Raw genomic sequence first — 13,478 nt, forward strand, 5'->3', positions numbered from 1 at the left:
TTGAAGAATACAGACTCAACACGTATGACTCAACGGTGTTTCAAAACACGCCATTATTTTCATGCACATCATCAATGGGGATTACAGGGTTCAGCGCCTGTTGCAGCACCACGAGTGAAGAGGCGAGCTGAAAAATAACCCTTGACTCAGAGGATAAAAATTTCAATTCCACGTGGGCTTGTGTGCTCTTATTCTAGATACACAGTCATTTTCAAAAAGTGTGTAATTCACTGAGGCTAATAGGTCTATTCTTCCATCCATTTTAGCCTCCAAGGTTGAAGCACATGGCACGTCCGTGTTCTGTCTTCTAATCGGTGAGCACTGAAGTGGCACCCTGTAGTTTTAACCCAGCACTCCCTGCAGAAAATGGAGCTACACCGCCTGGTCAGATATCCTCGAGATGTTGTCAAAATTGTTGACTTGTGTGGACAGGGATTTGCGGCTATCTGTGCTGGTTCTTGCTCGAACTCTCTCCTTTTGCGGCTCATCTCTACTGGAGCAATGACAGATGAACGCGGCTTTAAACTCCTCTCGAAATTTACCTGTGAGAAGGAAATATTCAAGATTTTACTTTACTTCTTTTAAGGTTAATTTGATGTTTTTCAGCAGTCTTGGTTCCATAAGAATTTTACTTAACGTCTTTAATGAGGCAATAATCTACAACCACACGAAGCATTGTGAATGACGTAATCGTAATTGAAAACGATGAAAACTATTGTATTAAAACTGTTGATTATAAGTATAGAAGCAATATATTTAAAATATAGTGGAAAATATATTCAGATATATACATATAGTGGTTTGCAAGCGTAGGGAGACCGACTAGATTGCGGTTGCAGTACATTATGGGAGTGGGCGCTCACTGCTGAGCTCTTTTGCTGCACTTTGTTTGCCGTGATTCTCTGATTGGTTTATTGTTTCCCCACAGGATCATTGTAGTTTTTTTTTTACTAAGAATTCCGCTATTAAACACGTTTTAAAAATAAAACAAATATCAATCTCGGAGCTCAACATAAGACTGTATTTGGGATTCGTCCTTCCGAAACCTTAATGTTGCACTCCACATTTCATTCAAATATGAAAACTGTTGTTGGAGATGGAATGGAGGTGTTTGAACTATGGAACTACCGCCTCAGTCACCATTAACTTCCATTGCTTCTTTGTTTACCTGTATAACGAAAGTGCCTAGTGACTGAGGCTGTCAGTCCCTAACATTCTGCCTAACATATCCTTTTATGTTCCATGAAGAAAGTAATATGAGTTTGGAACAACATGAAGGTGAGAGAAATGTCCTTTTTGGGTGAACTTTCCCTTTAAATAACTCTTTTTAGAGCTTTCTAAGTCTGACTTTTGGGCACAATTGCTAACGGTTTGATTCAATGGATTAATTCATCTTCAAATGAACATTCTGCTCTAAATTATTTCCAAAGAACCCTTGAAATGACCAGGTAATGATCTAGTTCCTGGATGTGATCAAACCTGTGTTGCGGCGCACAAAGAGAATATTGAAATGCTAATGAAGAATTAATTAAAGTGTGCTCATCTAAAATGAAAGGTGGAGGATGTTTCTGCAGGGCAAACAACGTTTCAAAGCTTTGAAGTCTTGCGTGTTTCCAGGCAATTCTGGGAATAGAAGGCATCATGACTTGGTGTGACCAGCAGATGGAGTGAATGGCATGCAGCTGCGAGGTGTCAGCCACTTACCACTGAGGAAATTGTAGATAATTGGGTTGGCCGCACTGTTGGCATATATGAGCCAGTGTGAGAAGGTGAACCAGGCGTACACGGTCTCTCGATTGTCTGTGTTCTTAAATGCGCCAAATACTCTGGAGATAAAAGGAAGACAAAAAGATTCAAATATACAATAGCTAGATGTTTGATATTTTACAGCGTGTGAGTGATACTTGCCCATGCAAAATTTGTTGCCATGGTTCTAAATTGTTCTGAGGTTTTTATGTGGTTTTTTTTGTAAGTTGCTATCTGGGCACTAAGGTGTTGTGAGTGGGTTTCGCTCATGCTTACTGAGAAAAAAAATATCTTAAACATCCTAGCAACCGCACAGTGGCACCTAGAGAATCACATATTTTCTTTTGAAAATGTAAAAATATGATCCAGTGACAGATTACTATTCACAGAAAAAAGAAAAGGAATTGGCATTTGAGCAGCCATTATCATTTATTAAGATGAGTTACCGCAAACAATCTCTAGACATAAATCTGTTCTATATTCTTTATTTTAAAATAACTCAAAGTTCATCTTAACAGTCTGGTTCATCCTCCTTTTCTTTAAAAATATCTGGGTCACTTACAATGGAAGTCAATGGGGTAAAAATCTTTCATGTAAAAATATTGAGTGTTTTAAACGTATAGCCACAAGACATAAACAATATTATGTAAACATGGTTTTAGTGTGAAAAATAACTTACTCACCTTTTCTGTATAAAGTTATAGTCAATTTTACTACTTTGTTGCTATGATGATGTAATGTCAACAAACCCTATGTCACACTCACAGAAAGACAGATAAGGCAGATGTAAGTAATATTCAGGTTTATTGATGTGCCGAGAGAGCGAGGTGCAGGGTACTGTTGAACACGAAGACTAAGGAGAACAGGACAACAGGTAAGTATCTTCAGGTAGGATGTAACAGCTGAGTAGAGTCTGTAGCTTCGCAAGACGAGACCAGACACAGAGGTGCAGGAGACTGAGACTGAAATAGTGAGTGTAATCATGATGTACAGGTGCCGGTGATTAGAATTCAGGTGATTGGGATCTGGTGTAACAAGTGGGCGGGAGTGATGATGTGGATGGCTCCGTGACAGTATCCCTCCTCCACGGTCGGCTCCTGAAGACCGGAACCCACGACGACGGGGACGGCCACGACCTCTGGGTGCAGGACGAGTGGGATGTTCCTGGTGAAACTGGGTTAGCAAGGAGGGGTCAAGGATGTCGATCACGAGCTACCCATGAACGCTCTTCTGGGCCATACCCCTCCCAGTCTACTAGGTACTCCAGACGATTGCCCCGTCGTCGTGAGTTGATGATGGCTTGGACTCTGTAGATGCGCTCATCAGTTGCGACTTCTGGAGGAGGAGGTACATCGGGTTCTGCAAGGGGAGGAGACAAGGGTTCAGAGTAGGGTTTTAACAATGAAACGTGAAACGATGGAGAGATACGGTACTGTGCTGGTAGGTTGAGCCGGTATGTGACATCGTTGAGCTGCCTCTGGATTGTAAAAGGACCTATGTAGCGGGGACTCAGCTTACGACAGGGCAGGCAAAGACGGATATCTCTGGTAGACAGCCATACCTTTTGTCCTGGTTGGAATCGGGGTGTCTCAGATCTTCTGGCATTGGCTTGGGTGGCATCAGCTTTGGAATTCTTAAATCCAGGTCGGTAAGTAACTATAAAGTCGAACCTCGTGAAGAAGAGGGACCATCTGGCCTGGCGTGGATTGAGGCGACGAGCTTCTCTGAGGTATTCTAAATTTCGATGGTCTGTGATAACCTCAAACTTGTGCTTAGCTCCCTCCAGCCAGTGTCTCCACTCTTCTAATGCCAGCTTGATGGCAAGGAGCTCCCTGTTGTCGATGTCATAGTTCTGCTCCGCCGGGGACAGCTTGTTTGAGTAGAAGGCACATGGAGTAAAGGTGGGTTCCCCTGTCGCTGTGAAAGTACCGCTCCCACCCCAGTGGAAGAAGCATCTACCTCCACGGTAAACGGCAATTCTGGATCTGGATGGGTTAGGATGGGAGCGGAAATGAAGGCTTCCTTGAGAGTGGCGAAGGCGGTGGTGGCTTCTGGATTCCAGGACAGAGACTTGGGCCGGGATTTGAGGAGAGAAGTGAGCGGAGAACTGAGAAGACTGTAATTATGGATAAACCTGCGGTAGAAGTTGGCGAATCCTAGGAATATCTGGAGTTCTTTGATGGTGGTTGGTTGTGACCAGGTTCGGATTGTGTCCACCTTCCTCTGGTCCATCTGGATGCCTCTTTGATCAATGATGTATCCAAGGAAGTGAACTGTAGAAGTATGGAACTCACATTTCTCTAGTTTTAGATAAAGGTGTTGCTCTCGAAGACGCTGGAGGATCTGCTTCACATGGTGTCGATGTTCTGTGAGGTTCTTGGAGAATATCAGGATATCATCGATATACACTATGACGAACTGCTGGAGAAATTCTCGGAGGATTTCGTTCATATAACCTTGGAAAACTGAAGGAGCATTGGACAGTCCATAAGGCATCACCCGGTACTCATAGTGCCCTGAGGGCGTCACGAAGGCAGTCTTCCATTCATCGCCCTTACGGATGCGAATTAGATTGTAGGCACTTCGTAAATCTAATTTGGTAAAGATGCAGGCACCACGTAGTTGTTCCAGGGCTGAGGGGACCAGAGGAAGGGGATAACTGTACTTTATGATTTGGGCATTTAGAGTCCGGTAGTCTATGCAGGGCCGCAAGCCTCTGTCCTTCTTCGCCACAAAAAAGAAACTAGAGGCGGCAGGGGATGTAGAAGGACGAATGAAATCCTGACTAAGTGCCTCCGTGATGTACTCCTCCATGGCCTTCTGCTCCGGGATGGACAGGGGATAGACTCGACCCTTGGGTAGAGTCGCCCCAGGTAGCAGGTCGATGGCACAGTCCCATGGCCGATGAGGTGGTAGTTGTGTTGCCAACCGCTTGCTGAACACATCCTGGAACGCCCGATACTCAGAAGGAATCTCCATCTTCTTGTCAGACTCTGGGCTCTCAATGGTAGTGGAATTAATGACGGTAGATGGACTGGTAGCACTGGAATGGAAAGGAGAACTAGACACCTTGACCACAGGAGTTAAACAGGACTGATGACAGGATGAGCCCCACTGAAGAATCTCACCAGTAACCCAGTTTATCCGAGGTTCATGTTGGAGTATCCACGGGCGTCCCAGGATGATGTCTGCGGTGGATCCTTCCAACACCAAGAACGAAATCTCCTCGGAATGTAGGCAACCTATGTGGAGTGTCATGGTGGGGGAGAAGTGACATATGCGACCACGACCCAGCGTAGTATGAAGAAAATAGTATGAACCTCTAGGTTTTGGGGACAGCGTTTCCTCTTGATGTTGAGCCTTTGAAGGAGGTTGTGGGAAATGAAGTTACTCGCTGATCCGGAGTCGATGAGAGCTTGTGCTGGAACATTGGAACAGGCTGTTACAAGGTAGACAGTAGTACGAGTCAAAGGTGCAATCTTAGGAGAGAGTTGGATAGTACTCACCGCTGGGCGTGGTGGTCGTATAGGACAAGTGGTAATGACATGTCCCTCTCCCCCACAATACAGGCACAGACGATTAATCCATCTTCTTTGACGCTCCGCTGTAGAAAGTCGCTGAAAATCTACCTGCATGGGTTCTGGTGTTGGATGGGCGACAGATGGTTCCAGAGGCGGAGGATGCATAGCGGGTTGGATTGAAGGGCATGCAGTAAGTCGTTGGGAGACACGGATCGATTTCTGGATGAAAGCCTCTAATCCCATATTATCATCATGTATAACCATCAATGAACGAATTTCAGGATTGAGACCATGGCGATAGGCAGTGAGAAGAGCCACTTCCTCCCATCCACTTGCCACAGCGAGTGTTCGAAAATGTAATGCATAGGATCCCACCGATCGATTACCTTGTTTGAGTCGAAAGAGCTGATCATGGACGGTTAGAGAAGATGTGGACTGCCCAAAAACTTCCTTGAAATGCTGAATGAATGCTGTTAAAGATTTAGTTACTGGAACATCGGCTTGCAACAATGCTTGTGCCCACGAAAGAGCTTCGACCAGAGAGAAGGGAAATTATAAATGCAATCCAGCTCTATCAGTGGCATACAATTGGGGTTGCATCTCAAAGTGAAGAGTGCACTGGAGAATAAACCCGCTGCAATCCTCCGCCTCGCCGCTATAGGTCGCTGGTCGGGCCATGGGACTGGCAGAGGCAGCAGGTGAAGGAGTGCTGGGTTGCGGAAGTGATTGACGAACTGCGTTCACTAATTCCGCAAACGGATCCGTAGAAGCTGCGCTCGTACTCTGCATAGTTTCGGTCTGGTCTTCTGTCACACTCACAGAAAGACAGATAAGGCAGATGTAAGTAATATTCAGGTTTATTGATGTGCCGAGAGAGCGAGGTGCAGGGTACTGTTGAACACAAAGACTAAGGAGAACAGGACAACAGGTAAGTATCTTCAGGTAGGATGTAACAGTTGAGTAGAGTCTGTAGCTCAAGACGAGACCAGACACAGAGGTGCAGGAGACTGAGACTGAAATAGTGAGTGTAATCATGATGTACAGGTGCCGGTGATTAGAATTCAGGTGATTGGGATCTGGTGTAACAAGTGGGCGGGAGTGATGATGTGGATGGCTCCGTGACACCCTAAAACCCTAAATTGAACGTAAAATGGCAATTTAAACAACTTTACAGCTCAAATAAAATATGAGTTTTAGCCGAATTAATATCAGTGCTTTTATAAAATTAAAACTTCACATTTCTGCCTTTAAACCCTCCAAATATTGTCCCCATTTACTTCCATTGTAAGTGCCTCACTGTAACCCAGATGTTTGCTTTATTAAATCAACATTATTCCACAAATGCTGTCGATTGAGCTTAACTTGTATTGAACCCAGAATATTCCTTTAAGTCCTATATTGTATATCATGTTCATTTAGTTATTAATAATATACAAACGTATGAAGGTGTGAATCTCATAAAACGTGCCAAGAACATGTGCAGGTCTCAAAAGAAAGCAAAACTAAACTATGTATTTGTTTTCATCTAAAGAAATATGTAAATTTGCAAAGTTATTGTAAAGTTTATTTTAAAACGGTTACCTTTTTTTGGCATTTTTATATTATTTTCATTTGTAAACAAACAAATATATATATATATTTAAATTGTGAAGTATGCCCTTTATGTTTTTATGTTTTTATGTTTTTATAGTCTTTATGTTTTCCCAAATCATTATTGCAGTATTGTTGTACTGCCCTTAAATTCTGCTGATTCATTATATATATATATATATATATATATATATATATATATATATATATATATATATATATACGTTCTGATTGGTGAATTGGTGGTGCAGCTCTGTGTGGGTTTAGAGAGAATCTCTGTACTATATATATATATATATATATATATATATATATATATATATATATATATATATATATATATATATATTGTACATTGTACATATATATTAGGGCTGTCAATCAATTTAATTGAATTAATTACATGGTGTTCTGATTAATTAATCACGATTAATCGCATATACAAATATTTACTGAGAAAGACCCTTATATAACAATAATTCAATATATAAAGATTATACATATTAATATCAATATATAATTATACATAGTTATCTTTAAATACTTAACTATATATATATATATATATATATATATATATATATATATATATATATATATATAAATATAATAAAAAATATTCAGATAATCAAAATGCATTACATTCCTGTAGCAGAAGAGTTAATCATTAATAAGACAATACAAAAAGTGGCGTTAGAATATAATGTATTGTTTACTACCATATTATTGATCATAAGTCAATCATTGGCACACAGTTTATCCATTACACAAGTGAATTTGTCAATCAGTTTGAGATTCATTATGAGGGCCCATCAATCATCTCGGGTGTGTTGTGTCATAAATATAAAAAATTTAGGTCACTTTGTCAAGTTAAATATAGTTTAATACTCAATCTTTAAACACATCTTGAGATACCTTAGTTGGCATTTGCGCTCCATCAAGTGTTTTGAACGCAAAAACGTAACGAATGTTTGTGTTGTGGGTTGCTTCACTGTATAAACTGTGTGTTGCTCATACAGCTGAAATTTCACTTACTGCCCTCTGGAGTAAACAGGTGGTACTACAAGCATTTATCAGGAATCTTCCTTATTATGGTGCGATAAATTGCATAAATTTTTTGACGTGTTATTTTTTGTCAATTGTCATTAATTTTTTGTCATTAATCGCACTGAATTAACGGTAATCAACAGCCCTTAATATATATATATATATATATATATATATATATATATATATATATACACACATATGCAATTCAATTAACGGTGTTGCGGCTTCGTGTTAATAGATTGAAAAAGTTCTGAGTCAAAAGCCTACTCATTGTTCTGGCGGCCATTTCGTTTCATCACTTATTTCAGGTGGGCATACGCAAAATCCTAAGAAAGATAGGTGGGTATATGCTGTATGCCCTAGACTACACTACTGGTTTAAATACAGCTCTGGAAAAAATTAAGAGACCACTCCAAATGTTCAGTTTCTCTGGTTTTACTTATTATTTTTGTTTTATTCTATAAAATACTGACAACATTTCTCCCAAATTCCAAATAAAAATATTGTCATTTAGAGCACTTATGCGCAGAAAATGACAACTGGTCAAAATAACAAAAAAAAGTTGTGTTTTGCAGTGTTTTCAGACCGCAAAGGAAACAAGTTCATCTTCATTTTTAAATAACACAATACTAATGTTTTAACTTAGGAAGAGTTCAGAAATCAGTATTCGCTGGAATAACCCTGATTTGCAATGACAGCTTTCATGCGTCTTGCGTGCTCTCTCCCCGTCTTTCACATTGCTGTTGGGCGACTTCACAAGGACGAATTCCAGCCTTGCTGAAGCATGCCCAGATCATCACCGATCCTCCACCAAATGAAACTTATACACCAAATGAACTGTATTACATCAAATGAAATGTTATACAAATAATGTATACAGTACTGTACTGTACAACTGTGTTACAGATTAACACAATAAAACTCTGGGAATTGAATCAAATGTAAATCACCACTGAGAATAAAAGTATTCCAACACAAACTCAAGTTAAACATCTGGAAACATTATGGTAAAGAATATATGGGTGACAAAAATAATGTCACAGGGCAAACAAAAAAAATCTCTAGTCTTAAAAATAGATTTGCTTTGCAAAACGCCACTATTACTATCGCTCTGACTGACTTTTAGGGATGTTTCTAAATTCCTGAACACTCCCCAAAATTTTACTTGGTAACTCATCCTGTACTCTTTGTTGTCCTCGCATGAATGATTTCAAATTGCCCGGCATAATGAACATAGATGTGGGATCAAACGAAAAAGCAATTAAATGTACAATGTTTGCCCAGCAAGCAGGCAGAAAAATCCCATATCCAACATTAATATATCTCCGGATCTGAATATCATAGAGACTTGTGGTTGGGATCATCTGACTTGGCCTGGCAACCATCTAGAGCACCCTAGTAACCATATAGCAACATGCCCCAGGTGAATTCAAACCCAGGTCCCCATGTACACAACCGCTCTTTCGTTTCATGAGCACACATGCCACCCCCTGTGCCGCAGAAATGTGTTTACCTCTTCATGATGTTGAGCACACTGATGGGCAGGTAACAGAGGGCGAAGACAAACAGCACCACCATCAGCATGCGCGCTGTCTTCCGTCGGGCTTTCACCTGTTTGATCTCAGCTGACACGGTGCTGGTTCTGACCTTAACCGATTCTCCAGATCCTGCAGCCTGAGCGGAACACTGCAGCGACTTCCATTTTCTCTGAAGCACTGATGATGTCCCAGGAATCTGATTTGCCAAAAAGCACTGTCCTTAAAAGGTTGAACTGCGTGCACAACAAGTCTGACTGGTCAAATTGTATTTGACTGTAATCAGTGTTCCACATGCACAACTTTCAGAGAATGCACAAGTAAAGGATTGAAGGGGTCCTATCATAAGGAATCAAATTTGCCTTGATCATTTAATATAAAAGAGTTGAGTGTACTCAGAACAAAAAAATGACTCATTCTGAAGTCCTGTGGTATGTTGACGTCAGAAACCCAAACTCATTAATGCATAACCACCAACATTTACACAGCAATGATGCCAATTCAGGATTCAGATTCAGATGTGGTCTGCTTAGCATTGTGAGGGAACACAAAACTTGTTGAGCAAACGCAAAACTAATGCAAAGAAATTGCAAAAACTGCCTTTCCTTCCTATCCACAAAGGGTTCGGAGGATTTTTGTATTTTACTGATTTTGGTTTTAATAGCATTACAGAATGATTAAAAATGAATGCTGTTGATAGACATCAGTGCAAATCGTTTAAAGTGTTTACATGTCAAGAATGCATACATACCTGTTGACACCAGAGCTTATGACAGATCTGAATGTATGCCAGCACCATCAAACATAATGGAGCAAAATATGTGACTATAAAGAAGCAAGTGTGGTAGACTTTGGGGTAGATTTCATCTGCACAGAGTGAAAACAAAATCAGTATTTAATTACATCATATAATTAGTTATTCATACTTGAAATAATACAGAATAAATAGTGCATACAATTCTGTGGACAAGAACACAATAAAATCAAGCACATCAAACAAAGAACAAACGCAATGCTTTGTGAATAAGCCATAAGGTACAAGAGGCCATGCTACATTGTACATATATCAAAGTCCCTTTCAAGGAAAGTTAGTCCAGTGGGCGTTTATATTTGGAACGCTCCTGGACAGGCTGGGCAGCAATTTTCTGTTAACAAGCGGCATAAAAATAAACTCCTGCCAGCCTGAATGAGGAAAGACTAAAATCTCCAAAACGGTTGGTCAAGGATCAAAGAACATATTTTAAATCAGCAGCTAAATCTGAAAAACAATGGTATCATGAATTGGGTTTCTTTTCAGGCTGCTCCAGCTAATGCACATGAGCATTCTCAATTTGACTGCCAAGCGATGTCTGTTTCTAAAAAGATTGGCTATTTTACTTGTAAGGCAGGACTTCTTCTACATCCGTCATGTTGGGTGTTCCAATTTCTCCCATTCATTTTAATAATACAAGTGCTCTGTCTCAGTCTAAATATAGTCTCTGAATATAGCCATTGCTAAAGGGAACTGATAAGAACAAGGAATATATTCAAAATATATCACAGTCTCATGAGCCTTGTGGTTTTAAGAAAAAAAAATGGTTACTTCAAAATAATAAGGATGCCAAATTTCCATTAAAATGGATACTTCATTTATTAAGCATCCTTGAGCTAGAAGATACATTTCCTGACATACCAGAATGTTACTATTCAACAAAAAACGATCTGCTATGGATGTTGTGCCGCAATATGGTTAAGATGTTTTGTGTCATAGCTGTCACTATATTATGTATTTTAGCATGGCTGTATCACTTTATTAACCAATCAGCATCCAGGACTGCAACAATCGCTTAGTAATTTGTATTAAATCTTAAAGGAATTTCAGTTTCATATATATATATACACACACACAGTATGTAAATGTGGTTACAGTAAGGCACTTACAGTGGAAGTCAATGGGGCCGGTCCATAAATGTAAAACACACATTGTTTTCAAAGTATAGCAAAAAGACATAAACATTATACATGTTAACATGATTTTAATGAGATAAAATCATACTAACCTGACCTGTGTAAAATTATATCTAATATTACCACGAAACGAATGCCATGAAACCCTGTATTCTCGACATCGATATAACTTTCAAGATAATAAGCGATTTTATCACATTAAAATCATGTTACCACTAGCCCCATTCACTTCCATTGTAAGTCTCTTATTGTGCAACATGATCACACGTGAAGTCGGCATGATGTTTCCTTGGGGCAGTGTTTTGAAATTTCGGTCAACGTATACCAATTTTGACGAAATAAATGTCGGTCTACTCTTTCCGATTTCACTGTGAGATCAGGCTGTAAGGTACGGTTTGGGTTTGGGGGATAGAATCTATAAATGTGTTCTTTTCTCTTCATTGTATAATGTCCTGTAAAGCTTCACTACTAGCTTTTGGTGACCTCTCCTGGACATAAATGGAGCTCACACATGACCTCATGCCCTACAACACTTACCGCTTTGGCAACTGGGGGCAGTGTTTCGAAATTTTGGTCAACGTATACTGAATGTAATCTTTCCGATTTCACTGTGAGATCAGGCTGTATTGTGAATGTTCTTTTAAGGAAATGTGACAAGTTAGTAATGCTAAACATAATCATTCTGGATTAACCTCCCTTTCCTTTAGCTTTCTATGGAATATTGAATACATCAGGCTTAGACATTATTCAACCTTTTGAAATGAAATTGGACTTTTTTCTTTTTTTACTACTTTCAATATCATGCTATTGGAATATTTAATATGAAACCTTATTACATCGGTAAAGAGAAACTTTATAAAGGCACTTTACGACGTGAAGTTATCATTTTTAAGCTAATAGTAATATTTAACATTAAAATATGTTCAAATATATTTAATACAACACATTTCAGTTAATATAGATTATGCATTACATGTATTATGCATACATTCTAAAGATTTATTTTCAACTATACTGTTCTCTTGCTTTAAGAATGTACTGTAATCATTTTAAATATGCCCTGGAAATGTCTTCTTAGTGTAGATGATATCCATTTCAATATCAAACGACATGTTTTCATATTAATTAGATTTTCCTTTCAGACTTTTGCATAAACCATTTTTAAATAAACATATTTTGACAGATCAAAGATCGTAAGCTTGATTTCAGTTCATGCCACAGCTCCATTAATATGAGATTAAATTGAAATTGTTAGCAGATCTCAATATCTCAGCTCTTTTGAGTGACCATGTCCGCTGCCCGCATGTGCTCTTTTAAAGAGTCTTCTCAAAACTTCTCCAACTCTCCGGGGATTTCGATGAACTGTCACTGTATTGGAACGTCTGTCCACATGCTGTAATGAATCAATTGAATGTGTCATATTGCTGACAGTATGATAACCGATGTGATTTTGGGCTTTTTGACATGGTGGTGCCATTGCATGGCATGGAGCGCATTTAGCCACAGTGTTTGAACAAATCATTATAATGAGAGGGGATGTCAGTCACAATAAATTTAAGCAGATTTACTAAAGGGCCTTGTTGCATGCTAGAAAACCATTAATTCTCTCTAGGGCTCTCGGAAATAGCTGCAATAAAAATTCAGCTCTGATAAATATTGAAATTCTGTGCTGTCAATATAAACAGCATGAGATGCTTTTGCAGAATTGTGTCACTCTCAATAGGGTGTTTGATGAAGTGGGAAGTGTAATTTGAAAGACCCATGTTGATAATAAGACTGCTAATTGCACTTAACAGTCACTTCACGTGCAGGATACACAGACAATGAATTTACTCATTCATTATTTTCAAATTCAAGGAGCTCATTTTCTGAGATAATCACTGTCTCTCAAGTGTCAAACCAGCCTCTCTGTGACAATGCACTTTCAATACAATTTCCTGTTCCTTCTCATTTGCTGCTTTCCTTAAGATATGAAAAACTAATGTATTTTAGCTGCCACCACTCATAACTGCTCAGAACACAAGCAACATTAGTTAACCTGAAGTAACAATGAATAATACTTGTACAGCATTTATTAATCCTAGTTCAT

The 13,478-nt window shown here is 39.2% G+C and overlaps 1 protein-coding gene across 1 annotated transcript in view; it reads right to left on the minus strand.

Moving 5' to 3' along the window:
* Positions 1-327: 327 nt before the first annotated feature.
* The window catches only part of hcrtr2 (hypocretin (orexin) receptor 2), an 86,802-nt gene continuing 73,651 nt past the window's right edge, over positions 328-13,478 (minus strand). Inside the window, exons 4-7 of the mRNA XM_052089694.1 lie at positions 10,194-10,309; positions 9,421-9,641; positions 1,705-1,826; positions 328-542 (exon numbers count right to left, since the gene is read on the minus strand). Of these exons, the coding sequence (XP_051945654.1) occupies positions 373-542; positions 1,705-1,826; positions 9,421-9,641; positions 10,194-10,309 (629 nt within the window). The 3' untranslated portion in view covers positions 328-372. The remainder of the gene's footprint in view (positions 543-1,704; positions 1,827-9,420; positions 9,642-10,193; positions 10,310-13,478) is intronic.

Source organism: Xyrauchen texanus, chromosome 24 (assembly GCF_025860055.1).
Source record: "Xyrauchen texanus isolate HMW12.3.18 chromosome 24, RBS_HiC_50CHRs, whole genome shotgun sequence".
NCBI classification, from domain to species: domain Eukaryota; kingdom Metazoa; phylum Chordata; class Actinopteri; order Cypriniformes; family Catostomidae; genus Xyrauchen; species Xyrauchen texanus.